The 14829-nt window shown below is 42.6% G+C and overlaps 1 protein-coding gene across 4 annotated transcripts in view; it reads right to left on the bottom strand.

Annotated features, from left to right (window-relative positions):
• Nucleotides 1-14829, bottom strand: part of LOC126777017 (protein 4.1 homolog) — an 85088-nt gene that overhangs the window by 25393 nt on the left and 44866 nt on the right. For all 4 annotated transcript variants that reach the window (XM_050499834.1, XM_050499836.1, XM_050499837.1 and 1 more), the window contains exons 2-8: nt 7476-7629; nt 5241-5388; nt 4722-4838; nt 4438-4621; nt 3902-4054; nt 3432-3617; nt 2537-2709 (exon numbers count right to left, since the gene is read on the bottom strand). In XM_050499834.1, the coding sequence (XP_050355791.1) occupies nt 2537-2709; nt 3432-3617; nt 3902-4054; nt 4438-4621; nt 4722-4838; nt 5241-5388; nt 7476-7607 (1093 nt within the window). In that variant the 5' untranslated portion in view covers nt 7608-7629. The remainder of the gene's footprint in view (nt 1-2536; nt 2710-3431; nt 3618-3901; nt 4055-4437; nt 4622-4721; nt 4839-5240; nt 5389-7475; nt 7630-14829) is intronic.

Raw genomic sequence — 14829 nt, 5'->3', positions numbered from 1 at the left:
GTCACTCACCGTCGGCGCTGCGCGAGGACAGCCTGCGCGAGGAGAGCGTGCGCGCGAAGTGCGGCTGCGAGCGGTTGGGCGGCGCGGCGCGGGACTCGTAGTGCGTGCGTGTCTGTGTGTGTGCGCGTGTGACGTCACTCACCGTCGGCGCTGCGCGAGGACAGCCTGCGCGAGGAGAGCGTGCGCGCGAAGTGCGGCTGCGAGCGGTTGGGCGGCGCGGCGCGGGACTCGTAGTGCGTGCGTGTCTGTGTGTGTGCGCGTGTGACGTCACTCACCGTCGGCGCTGCGCGAGGACAGCCTGCGCGAGGAGAGCGTGCGCGCGAAGTGCGGCTGCGAGCGGTTGGGCGGCGCGGCGCGGGACTCGTAGTGCGTGCGTGTCTGTGTGTGTGCGCGTGTGACGTCACTCACCGTCGGCGCTGCGCGAGGACAGCCTGCGCGAGGAGAGCGTGCGCGCGAAGTGCGGCTGCGAGCGGTTGGGCGGCGCGGCGCGGGACTCGTAGTGCGTGCGTGTCTGTGTGTGTGCGCGTGTGACGTCACTCACCGTCGGCGCTGCGCGAGGACAGCCTGCGCGAGGAGAGCGTGCGCGCGAAGTGCGGCTGCGAGCGGTTGGGCGGCGCGGCGCGGGACTCGTAGTGCGTGCGTGTCTGTGTGTGTGCGCGTGTGACGTCACTCACCGTCGGCGCTGCGCGAGGACAGCCTGCGCGAGGAGAGCGTGCGCGCGAAGTGCGGCTGCGAGCGGTTGGGCGGCGCGGCGCGGGACTCGTAGTGCGTGCGTGTCTGTGTGTGTGCGCGTGTGACGTCACTCACCGTCGGCGCTGCGCGAGGACAGCCTGCGCGAGGAGAGCGTGCGCGCGAAGTGCGGCTGCGAGCGGTTGGGCGGCGCGGCGCGGGACTCGTAGTGCGTGCGTGTCTGTGTGTGTGCGCGTGTGACGTCACTCACCGTCGGCGCTGCGCGAGGACAGCCTGCGCGAGGAGAGCGTGCGCGCGAAGTGCGGCTGCGAGCGGTTGGGCGGCGCGGCGCGGGACTCGTAGTGCGTGCGTGTCTGTGTGTGTGCGCGTGTGACGTCACTCACCGTCGGCGCTGCGCGAGGACAGCCTGCGCGAGGAGAGCGTGCGCGCGAAGTGCGGCTGCGAGCGGTTGGGCGGCGCGGCGCGGGACTCGTAGTGCGTGCGTGTCTGTGTGTGTGCGCGTGTGACGTCACTCACCGTCGGCGCTGCGCGAGGACAGCCTGCGCGAGGAGAGCGTGCGCGCGAAGTGCGGCTGCGAGCGGTTGGGCGGCGCGGCGCGGGACTCGTAGTGCGTGCGTGTCTGTGTGTGTGCGCGTGTGACGTCACTCACCGTCGGCGCTGCGCGAGGACAGCCTGCGCGAGGAGAGCGTGCGCGCGAAGTGCGGCTGCGAGCGGTTGGGCGGCGCGGCGCGGGACTCGTAGTGCGTGCGTGTCTGTGTGTGTGCGCGTGTGACGTCACTCACCGTCGGCGCTGCGCGAGGACAGCCTGCGCGAGGAGAGCGTGCGCGCGAAGTGCGGCTGCGAGCGGTTGGGCGGCGCGGCGCGGGACTCGTAGTGCGTGCGTGTCTGTGTGTGTGCGCGTGTGACGTCACTCACCGTCGGCGCTGCGCGAGGACAGCCTGCGCGAGGAGAGCGTGCGCGCGAAGTGCGGCTGCGAGCGGTTGGGCGGCGCGGCGCGGGACTCGTAGTGCGTGCGTGTCTGTGTGTGTGCGCGTGTGACGTCACTCACCGTCGGCGCTGCGCGAGGACAGCCTGCGCGAGGAGAGCGTGCGCGCGAAGTGCGGCTGCGAGCGGTTGGGCGGCGCGGCGCGGGACTCGTAGTGCGTGCGTGTCTGTGTGTGTGCGCGTGTGACGTCACTCACCGTCGGCGCTGCGCGAGGACAGCCTGCGCGAGGAGAGCGTGCGCGCGAAGTGCGGCTGCGAGCGGTTGGGCGGCGCGGCGCGGGACTCGTAGTGCGTGCGTGTCTGTGTGTGTGCGCGTGTGACGTCACTCACCGTCGGCGCTGCGCGAGGACAGCCTGCGCGAGGAGAGCGTGCGCGCGAAGTGCGGCTGCGAGCGGTTGGGCGGCGCGGCGCGGGACTCGTAGTGCGTGCGTGTCTGTGTGTGTGCGCGTGTGACGTCACTCACCGTCGGCGCTGCGCGAGGACAGCCTGCGCGAGGAGAGCGTGCGCGCGAAGTGCGGCTGCGAGCGGTTGGGCGGCGCGGCGCGGGACTCGTAGTGCGTGCGTGTCTGTGTGTGTGCGCGTGTGACGTCACTCACCGTCGGCGCTGCGCGAGGACAGCCTGCGCGAGGAGAGCGTGCGCGCGAAGTGCGGCTGCGAGCGGTTGGGCGGCGCGGCGCGGGACTCGTAGTGCGTGCGTGTCTGTGTGTGTGCGCGTGTGACGTCACTCACCGTCGGCGCTGCGCGAGGACAGCCTGCGCGAGGAGAGCGTGCGCGCGAAGTGCGGCTGCGAGCGGTTGGGCGGCGCGGCGCGGGACTCGTAGTGCGTGCGTGTCTGTGTGTGTGCGCGTGTGACGTCACTCACCGTCGGCGCTGCGCGAGGACAGCCTGCGCGAGGAGAGCGTGCGCGCGAAGTGCGGCTGCGAGCGGTTGGGCGGCGCGGCGCGGGACTCGTAGTGCGTGCGGCCGCTGTAGTGGAAGCGCGAGCCCAGCCGTGGGAACAGCGTGCTGCGCGTCGCCGGCTCCGGGGACATCAGCCTGCGGACACGACGCTTATGACGACAGCCGCCAGATTTGAATAGAGACACTCAAATTTAACCCCCGGACTATTAGAAACCGACTTATCAATACAATGGTGACAGGAGACCTCAAACACCAAAACGATTCCCAAGAAGAGTCAACCAACAACTTGGTCGTAAATTATACAACTTTTGTAGTTTTATTATTAAAAATTTGATAATTTACACTAAACCAATCAGTATTATTTACATCGACATACTGTACATGTTTTCTTTTAAATTGAAAAACTAGTAAGGAATCATTAGTAAACATTACTATGTCTTATTTGTCAGCTGTAAGAATGGACAAGCCATTTATGTATATAAGGAGTAGAAAAGGTCTAAGAATTAATCCTTGAGGAACACCTTACCAACTGAGACCCCAGGAAATTTTTATCCTTTACGTCGAGCCTTTAAATTCTATAGATCTAAATAAGATGAGTATATAGCATATTATGTTTCATGTTCTTGAGTCCTGGGTTTAATCTCCGGAGTTTAATAGTTGTAGTCGTTACACTGACGTGCTTCGGACAGCACGTAAAGCCGTTGGTCTGAAGTCCCATCGGATTATGAGAGTGAGGGTAAATAGTTTCTAGTTTTCAGTTAGCGAACACACCTGTGTACTGTAGTATCTCCTGCACGGAGCTAGCCTCTGTGATACCAAAGTAGGGAACTTAATAATGATAATAATGATAGTCGGACCTGAAGAAAGTGTGATGCTCGACGCAGGTCTTCCAGAGCTTCTTGGCGGCGCGGTGGTTGGCGAGCTTGAAGCCGACGGTGGACTCGAACTGCTCGAACTCACCCGGACGCAGCTTCACGTAAAAGTTGTGGCGCTTGTAGCTGATCTTGAGGATCTTGGGCCACGCGAAACGGTTTATGCGGAGTCTGCGGGGGAGGGGTAATGCTGAATGAACGAAGTATACCTTTTGTCTTTGGAATTACATCTCTACCGTCATCAAACATAAGATGGCCCGGTAGTTGTGTCGTGTATATTTTTAATGAGTAAAAACCCATTAACTAGTGAAGTATGTTTAGTTTGAAATTTGGAAAACTTACATTACAAATAAGAAAGATAAAAAATACACAATAAAATACTACATACATAATGTGTATCGTTGAAAAAAAGTAAATAAAGCATGTATATAGTAAAGTAATGTAGGGGTGTTTACTTCTCGCGGTGCACGAGCAAGCCAGACGAGCAGACCCCGAGCGCGATGTCGACGTTCTCCGAGTCCTTGGCGGGGTGCAGGTCCACGCCGTACATGGCGAGCTTCTTCGCGTTCTCCAGGTAGTTCAGTTCCGCTTCCGCCGGAGTTTGCCCTCTGGAGGAGTAGGAAACAATTGTCGCATTTATTTATAATATTTTATTTTATTTTTAGTGAACGAACAAAATGCCTCATTTTTCGGGGTCTTTCTGAGAAAATTCTTGTAGCAGCCATAACTTAAAAAGTAACTATTCTCGTAAAGCGGGTTAATGTTTCGCAAATACTTGCGCACAATAATATCTCCGGTACAGTTTACTAACCTCCGCCGCAGATAACCACCGTGGTCGAAATGAATCAGGTCACTCAGTCAGTTGGCCATTATATTATTATTAATGGTATCAGTTCATATTTGATTTATATAAGATAATCTATCTCCTAAATGTATCCCTTTAATACCTTTACTTTTTTGAAATCTTTACTAACCGTTACAACCTTCTCACCTGTGGGTTTTGTGCAGTTCTACGACCTTCTCCTCGAATTCCGCCGTGCATGTCGCGGGAGGGGCCAGCTTGAGCTGTTTGCAGAGACCAGCACCGTTCTCCGTCTCCTCGTAGTCGCCCAGCTCGGACTGTAGCAGATAGCTGGCGAGCAATGCGTGAGTTACCGTAGAGCATGGAAGGCGACCTATGGAAAAGGAAACACAATTATGGACTTATATTCCCAAACATTGTCTGGATTCGAATTAAATATTTCCTTATTATTAAATTAGTATTGAAATTCCTACCTTCCAGTAGGTCTTTCCTGATGGCCAGCACGAGCTGGTACCGCGTCAGCTCCTCCCGCAGCTGCGTCGGCTCTGGCGGGTAGAACTTCACCGCGAACCTCACCACCCACGGCTCATCTAGTTTGATCATCGATACATTTAATATTTGCATTTAATCCCATTTTCATATTTCTCAAAATCCATTTATATATTTTTGTGTGATATAAGATAATATCTACCTAAAGGCTAGGTATGATAAGTGCCCATCGACATTGTAAGAAATATTAGCCATCCCTTACTTTCATCGTCAATGCGCCACCAATCTTGGTAAGTAAGCAACTATATAATGTGTCCTTTGTGTCTGTCGTTACACTAACCCTTCAAACCAGAACACAATAATTACAAGTTTTGCTGTTTAGCGGTGGTATATGCGGTGAGTGGGTTTGCACAAAACCCTACCAATATATTTTTTTAAACTACAAAATATTTAATTGATGAAAAAACTTAAATTCCTACATAAAAAAGAATAATTATACATACGTTTCAGCATCTTAGAAACTCGCTTCTCCAGGTCGATCCAGACACGTGGATCCCCTCGATCCTCGTACAACAACCCGAAATAGTCTTTCTCGACCAGGTTGAGGCTGTCGCAGACCTTGCTAAGTAGATCATGACCGCGAATTTTCCTCTGGAACAGTGTACACGAATTGAAAACCGACATCTATCAATCGATACTCTTTTATAATTAACATTGCTAAAATTCATTATTTACAAATAAATATGTAAATTGTATTTAAACAATAAAATATACTGGCCGCCAAAAAAATCGACCCACCCGTATTTTTTTACTTACAAAGTTGTTATCTTAACTATGCGACGACCTAGGTGGATTGTTTTACTTATGGGACATACATTTAACATTTTATTACCCACTTGATATTGATTTGGAGGAGTTGTAAGTGTTATTGAGGATATTTGGAATATTTTTAAAGTATTGATAAGAAAACGTTACTTTGTGCACAAAGTGCATGGTTAGTTTATTTCCAGTTCTTAACGCGGAGTCATCTCGGTTCGATGTTTATTATTGATTAAGTGTATGAAACTTTGTTGAAATAATAATTTTAATAAGTTTAAACATAAAAAATGGATACTACTGAAGCAGAAGCTGCTCAAGTCGTAGCTCTTATTCATGAGGGGTTAAGTCAGCGAAATGTGGCTAGAACACTAAAATTAAGTCGTTCAGCGGTGCGACGAGTGTACAAACACTACTTGGAGACTGGGGAGTATCGCCGGAGACCAGGATCTGGCAGGGGGCGTGTCACGAACCCGACCGATGACCGTTTAATTGGTTTGACGTCTTTAAGAAACCGACATCTTTCGGCTGTTGACGTTCAAGGTAGACTCCGAGAAAGTCGTGGAGTGTCTGTGAGTGAAAATACTGTAAGAAGAAGACTTCGAGAGCAAAACTTAACCCCTCACAAGCCAGCAACAGGACCAAAACTCACAGCATCCCATCGACAAGCAAGACTACAATTTGCTAGGCAGCACGTCGATTGGACACTGGACCAATGGGAGACAGTATTGTTCAGTGATGAAAGCCGAATGTCTAGTAGGCTCTGATGGACGACGTAACGTCATGCGAAGGCCAGGAGAACGCTACTCTCAGTGTTGCATTCGAGAAACAGTCCGATTTGGTGGAGGTTCTACAATGTTTTGGGGAGGTATTTCTTTGACGGGACGCACAGAGCTGGTTTTTTTCCGAAATCGTGCTGTTAATGCTGAAACTTACATAACGGACATTCTGGAGCCTCATGCGATGCCTTACGCTGGATATATTGGGGATAATTTCCAACTTATGCACGACAACGCACGACCTCACGTCGCTAGAATTGTTAAAGACTATCTCAGGGAAGTCGAAATTCCAGTTATGCAGTGGCCAGCCAATAGTCCGGACTTAAACCCGATAGAGCACCTCTGGGACCAGCTAAAACGTACGGTTCGAGCACGAAATCCAATTCCAGAAACCCTGAATCAACTGGAAGCTGCCCTAACTGAAGAATGGCAACGGACCCCACAGGAAGACATTAAAAAGCTAATCAGGTCACTTAATAGGCGTATGCAGGCAGTGATTAGGTCAAGAGGAGGAAACACTCCCTATTAAAGTAAGATTTAGGCACCCAAATTTAAAAACAAACGGCATAATCGTTTTGTATACAAAAAAATAAAATTGCGTAAAATTTTGTGTTTTCGTGTTTTGTCACATATTTACCTAAAAACCTATTTTTTGCGCACTATTTCTGTTTTTGTACAATCCTACAATTGCATTTTTCATTATCAATCTTAAAAATATAAATATGTGGTATTTTAAAACCATACGATAGCTTTTTTACAAAATATGTAGGTGGGTCGATTTTTTTGGAGGCCAGTGTATAATGATTATTTTATAAAACAAAACAAATTACTCGCAGTACTATTCTGTAGTAGAGATTCAATAAATAATAATCAACAAAAAAGTGCATCGCAAATAATATATTACGGCAAAAAGGAAATATCTTTTGGTTGTTTTTTGTTTATATTTTGCAGAATATTTACTGAACACTCGTTATTAATAATATACAGACAATAAACCTGAGTAAAATATAAGTTTTTCTGTTAAAATATTATTATGACCAAATCTCCACAATCCACGCATGTGTCCTTGCCCTTATTTATATTTTTAAGAATAGATTTTTAAATAAGGAACTAAAAGTGACAATGTTACATTGATCAACGCACATCGGCCTCAAGTTCCATAGCCGATCCATCTAGCAGCTCGAGTTTTATCTTGGCGAGGTTGGTGCGGCGTTTCGGCGACTCCTTCGCTTTCGTCTTCGCCTCCTTGCCATCTTTGGCAACTCCCTCCGGCATTCTGCCGCGCTTCTCTCAACACCTGGACAATAAAATATATAATTAATTAATATTTGAAAAACAACAAAATACCTTTATCTTATTTCAATTCTCGTTTAAAAGCGACATCATCTAATTATTTTATACATATTTTATATATTAATTTAAAAAATAATTTTACACAATATTAATTTAGTAAATATTGCATACAATATTATCCATAATAATACAATTTCGCGGAACACGCCATGAAATATTGGCAAGTAACGGTAAACCGGCTATGCGAGTTACATTCAAGTAAACAGTTATAAGCGTTAGATAATTAATTTATTTTTCAATTAACCTTTGTATATCTTTAAAAGTAATAAATGTAATCGAGATATTGTCGATTGAATCGAAATCGTACAATGTACATCGTAAATTACTTTTTTTTTATATTATAGGTAAGCGGACGAGCATAAGAGCCACCTGATGGTAAGTGACCACCAACGCCCATAGACATTGGCATTTTAACCATCCCTAACATCGCCAATGCGTCACCAATCTTGGGAACTAAGATGTTATGTCCCTTGTGCCTGTAATTACACTGGCTCACTCATCCTTCAAACCAGAACACAACAATACCAAGTACTGCTGTTTTGCGATAAAATATCTGATGACTGGGTGGTACCTACCTAGACGAGCTTGCACAAAGCCCTAGCACCAGTGAAAAACTTATATACTTTTTATGTAACTGCATAGATACACACACTACATTAAAATGAAATATATTTTACGACAGTCGATATGTTAGTATTAACGGGTAATACAAAAATTAATAAACAGCGATAGACTCGTTTGTAAGATTTTACTGGTTAATTAATGAATTGCAACAGTAATACAAGTGCACAAAACATTCGAAGCGCGCCAAACAAGCGACACGGTTCATGATTTAAAATCACAATGCGCCGTGAGAACGTATTATCCAAATCTTTGACACGACTGCTTTATGATTGCATTAAATTATTATAAATATTATTATTATATGGGTAAGAAAAATTCACTTGAACGTGGTAAATATTGTGAGTATATGTATATAAGCAAAATCTGCCATTTTAAAGCACATAATGCCTGCTTAATTAATAAATTAGTAGCGTCTAAAAATGATTGTTTAGTGATTGGTAACTCGCAAAGAACCTCATTAATTTAAAAAGAAGCAGTTATTTTGAAATCACTGACAGACAATTGAATTTTATTTATTTGTTTAGATATATAGACAAAATAATTTCAAAATCACGACAGAAAATGATTTGAGAAGTATTTGTCGAGACATAAAGCGTCGTTAATATTTATAACTGGCGAATAGAAGCGACTTTTCCTCATCGGTTTTTCTTCAAAAGGTTTTACCGTTATCGTATATATATAAAGGTACTAGTTTTCGCCCGCAGCTTCGCCCGCAGGTTGAAATGTTAAGTGTTAGGAATGAAAAGTAACTAAAATCCTTTTTTGGGATTAAGCTTCATACCGAATTTCATTAAAATTGATTCAGTGAAAGCATAGCAGACAGAGGTACTTTCGCATTAATTAGTATAGGTTACGGTATCATGGCTCCGATAGCCAAGATTTTAAATAACTTAATTTGACTGCTTCAAGTCACTTCTGTAAAGGTTAATATTAAAATCAAAGATCTGAAATACTTTAAATACAACGTTCAATATTTATCAAAGCAACATTTTTGACAAAAAATTAACGAATATTTTTGCGTGCCTATCGTGGGCGAAATGTATTAGATACTTATAAAGAAATCATAACATCTGTAAAACTATGTTTCTTGCAAATAGATGATTATTATTATTATTAAAAACGATTGATAAAAACTATTTTCGCGATTGGACACCACGAATAATGCATTTATTTGCATCCAACGACATAACGTTACAACGTGCTAACTAGGAATGACAGCAAAATTGCTGTCCGCAGTAATCGTTGCTTTCGAACAAACAACAAACGTTTTTCAAATTACAAATAAAATTACTCACAACATAATCTATGTAGATTCAAATTATACCAATTCATTTTGCAAGATTTATTTTGAAGTACCACCTCTTTTCTTTTTGATTCTATCGAGAAAAGAATTGTCAGTAGTTACTATTTTGCAACATATAAATACATACTATATACATACGTACTATACCAACCATATGAGAAGTCAAGACAAATAAACAACTTCTGCATTGAATTAACGCGATATTAATGGTCGAGATCTTGAATAATCTATGTACATATAATGGTTTTGAAAAAATAGCGTTTTAAATGTTGGTAAAGTTGTTATGGACCATTTTTTTGTAAATCCGTCAGAAGGATCAACATTCAAATTGTATAATAGCTTTAAAAAAAACATAAAAATATTTTTAAAAACAATAACATTTAATAATAAGGTATGAACGTATATATGTATAGACACCAAAGCAGGAGATACGCAAACATAATTTCCTAAAGATAAAATCGTATCACGAACTTGGTTGTGAAATCGCAACGTTGAGTAAGCTTACATTGAAAACTAAAAACGTCTCGTCCTTATAATGCAGAACAGTGAATAGTGCTGTAATTAAAGATATACAAAGCACTACAAGTACGTTCTATTACGAGGGATACGGAGTAATGAGACGGGGACGGCGTTGTTAAATGTAAAAAATATTTAAATACTTGTCTGGTGCAAGTTAATGGGTTTACATTTTTTTTTATTATTTTATATCGACATTATAGTATCGTTGAACATTTTGTATAATAGTACCTACTATAATGGTAAAACGTAAGTAAGCTTTTATTTTTTAATTTATAATAAGTCACTAAATGGTTAATTCACAGCCCACAGACATTGAAACTAAAAACATATTAGTATTCCTTCCGTCAATGCATCACCAGCCCTGGAAACAGTTGTAAGTACACGAGCTCAGTCTCTCTTCAATACGAAACAGCAATACAGTTTTACAGTAGAATATAATAATTGCGATAGCAGACCAGCTTGCAGCAAGTCGCTAAAGCACTTGGTAATCACACCCATTTAACTTTTATAAACTCTGAACTCTGTACCAAACCGTCATCAGTGTGGTTTACCCAATAACTCTGTCGTTTTTGCCTCGAAAAACAATACAAACATTGTTCAAGTCGAGTAACGTACAGTTTAGCGTAACAATTCCTGCCTCTACGGAGATCAAAAGCATCTGCATCTAGGGTTACAGGGTTCATACTTTCTTTTAACTCATTCCATGGCGTCTGTGGTCTACTCGATTTTCTTAGCTTCTCTAAATATTGTTTTGAAATGATTCACATTTGTTACGTCTTATATTCGAATTAGCAATCAAGAATTAAGATGAACTAGGTGGATTCACATATACAGTCATCTTTATTATATGTATATGAAGAAAAATATCGCGAGGAAACCTGCATGTGTGACATTCACAGGCTGTTACGGTACGATATTATATGTATATCTTTATTATGAGTTTATTCTATAACTTATGTAACACATATATTACACATACACTTTAAATTTTGTATCTTAGTTTTAGTATATGAACAGTCATCGGAAGTAACGCTCATCTTTAATAGTAGCTACTAATCTCTATAAGACAGCTTCTCAACAAAGTAGAAATAATTATTTTCTTATAATTACTCCTAATTTTTTTTTTTAAATTCATATTTAGATTTTGCAGGCACTTATATTATAGCATAATCGGAATAAATTATATCATTTCAAAACCGACATGCGGCTGATCGCCTACTATTATTAATTAATTAATCCGTATCACTTACGTTATTTATCGAGTAATGCGCATTCTTTGAATTGATACGAGATTCAACTTCACATATCTTATCGTGTCTATAAATAAAATTATAATATATATAATAAATGTAAAGTTAAAAATAAACATTTACAATTTGTTTCGTATTTATCCGTAACAGAAAACGTATCTTGAAATCTAATATTAAGGAAGTCCTGAGAAATGTGCCGCCGCAATGAAATAGCTTTACTTAACCGCTGCAAAACACGCTTCTAGCATTATCTGAGTATCGCTGTGCATACATTTTCTTAAAATAATTCCTCTTTTAAAGTGCCTACTCATTCCTTAAAGGGCGGCAACCGGAGGTGGAAAACCCTTCGGTGTTGTAGATATCCCTGGGAGTGGTCACTTTTCATCAGGAGAGCCTCACCTCCTATCATATTAAAAATAAATTATTTTTGGTATTTCTTATCTATGAGTATAGAATCAATTAAAGGATTTTACTCTGTATATATGTATGTACAAAAACGAAATTATCTTCAACAAAATTTACGTCCGAAAAATTTGTGTTGGCGTCCATAAACAAATCAATCATCGTCGTATGACTGAACAACGTTAAGTACTTGGAACACGTAAAACAATTTAGAAGCTCGTATTGTTGCAGCATCGTATAGTAAATCAATGGTTCTTTACAGTCATCCCCGATAGTTTATAGCTCGTTAAACAATGAAAGCATGACTCGGTCGCTTGTAATCAACCAAGACCATAAAATTAGCATTCATTCATGATCGTGAATCACATTTTAAATTTGAAATTCGAACGCGCAAAATGTCGAGACACATAATTTTGCAAACGTATCAGTGTTTACAATTTAAAAAACGAACCTATTGATTATCACATCTTCGTCTAGAAAACTTTCAATTCAAGGTTCGATTTTAAAAAAGCAAGATTGCGTGTATCATTAGAACCGCTACTTTAAGGTATTTTTTTAATTATTTTTAATGTTGCATTTATTCTTTTCATATATGAAAATGAAAAGTAATCACCTTAAGCGTCGGTATATAGGTAGGTTTTAATCTTTAATTTAATTAAGATGGCTAAACCAATTGACATCCTCACTAATATTGTAAAAGCGTAAGTGAATAATTAACAGAAAATAGAGTAACTATTTGCCATTATCATTTGCCATTGTCTATGGGCGTTGGTGACCATTTACCATCAGGTGGCACATATGCTCGTCCGCCTTCCTTTTCTATAAAAAAATATATATATTAAACTCATTCGACATGAATGAAGTAATAGATGACACGGAGATAATGTCTGCCGTAGGTCTTTTGTCATATTAATTGGGCACAGGGTTCCTCAAATTGAGAGCGAAGATTGAGATCATTTAAAGAGCCGAGATCTTGTCCTAGTGTCGTTTAAATTGAAAGATTTATGTCATATATTAACCTTGGGGAGTTATCTCTATATAATCTGATGTTATTGTAGATCATTACTAAGTAATAGGACAAACTTTAACTGGTGGTAGGGCTTTGTGCAGGCCCGTCTGGGTAAGTACCACCCACTCATCAGATATTCTACCGCAAAACAGCAGTACTTGTTATTGTTGTGTTCCGGTTTGAAGGGTGGGTGAGCCAGTGTAATTACAGGCACAAGGGACATAACATTTTAGCTCCCAAGGTTGGTATCGCATTGGCGATTTAAGCGATGGTTAACATTTCTTACAATGCCAATATCTATAGGCGTTGGTGCCCACTTTACCATCAGGTGGCCCATATGCTCGTCCGCCTTCCTATACTATGAAAAAAAACCGGTTTTATATTTTATTAGGTAATTTTATTTGTTCTATTACTTAATTACATTAGTTGTTGTTGCCTGTATCACTTGAACACCGTTATCACCTATTATTATGATACTGCTTAATCCTAAGCTACGAGTGTATAAGCGTGTCAATATTACATTGCCTTAGTAGGTACTTTGTTAGGGATCAAATCAAAATAGGACCCTATCTGAGTCTTGTAACGCAACAAGAGAAGTGTAACACCGATATCCTGGTGCCACCACTTCATGTGGGTAAAACGCGTCACTGTTTTTCCAGTTAGATAAAAATAACGGTCTTATTTAGGGTTTAAATATGCGCACGAATTTATGTAATTTGATGTTATTTTTACTTTATTTTACTTAGACAGAGCAGTCATGTGTATTGATGTTTCAACTTCGATTGCAACAGTGAGTACGTACATTGCGCAATACTTGTAATGTAACACAATACAGTCTTAACCGTTACGATCGACATTGCCAGGATACTACGACAAATGTTCGTCAACGCATCAATCGTTTGTAACATGTGATTGTAATGTTAAACTCGAACTTATACTATCATTTAATGTACGCTTTTTTATGGAATAGGAAGGCGGACGAACATATGGGCCACCTGATGGTAAGTGATCACCAACGCCCATAGACATTGGCATTGTAAGAAATGTTAACCATCGCTTACATCAGCAATGCGCCACCAACCTTGGCTAAGATTGAAGAAGCTTGAACTAAGATGTTATGTCCCTTGTGCCTGTAATTACACTGGCTCACTCACCCTTCAAACCGGAACACAACAATACCAAGTACTGTTGTTTTGCGGTAGAATATCTGATGAGTGGGTGGTACCTACCCAGACGAGCTAAACGCTCACCATCGGACCCACATATAAATAATCTGTTCTAATGTAACTTATATATTTTATATAATATTGGTCAAGCAGATAGACCGCGACCCTTTTTCTCAAGGTCTTATCTATCAGATTTATGCGACGCGTGAGGCGCACAGGCGTAGGACGCATAATTTATGTAAATAACATTTTATTTTCAGTCTCTGTTCCGATATTATTCACATCAATGACAGAATGGAAATGCAGTTAATATCTACAGCAAATATGCAGATATCAGCGGTTAAAATTAGTTACAGTTAACAACATAAAATACAATTATAGAAATATACAGCAATACATATCTACAATGTTATTTTCTATTATTGAGAAGTTGATACAAGCAAGCAAAAGGTCCAATTGATGGTATGTGGTCACCGTCACCCATGGACACCTGCAATATAAGGGGAGTTGCTGATGCGTTGCCGGCATTCAAGAACCCCCGGATTAGATTAATAAGCTATTTTAATACGCGTTTCCTTAAAATTTTTTAATTTTATTATAATCAGTCGCATATATCACTTTCAGACATTGGTAGCGCTTGACGATTCATTTGTGATTGTATTTTTTTTTATTTTTAATGAAAATATCTTGACTTTATTCACGATTCGTGTTCTTGCAACATATGTATTTCTACCGATCGCGGATCGAAACCTCTTTGCATTGAGCGAAAAATGCGCTGCCATTTACAGAAGTCATACCAGAAATTAGATTACAAATATAAAAACAATATCACCAATAATAACATCACTGTTAATCTAAGACCAAGCTATGA

This window comes from Nymphalis io, chromosome 22 (genome assembly GCF_905147045.1).
Source record: "Nymphalis io chromosome 22, ilAglIoxx1.1, whole genome shotgun sequence".
Classification (NCBI taxonomy): domain Eukaryota; kingdom Metazoa; phylum Arthropoda; class Insecta; order Lepidoptera; family Nymphalidae; genus Nymphalis; species Nymphalis io.
This window is presented reverse-complemented; position numbering and strand designations above follow the sequence as displayed.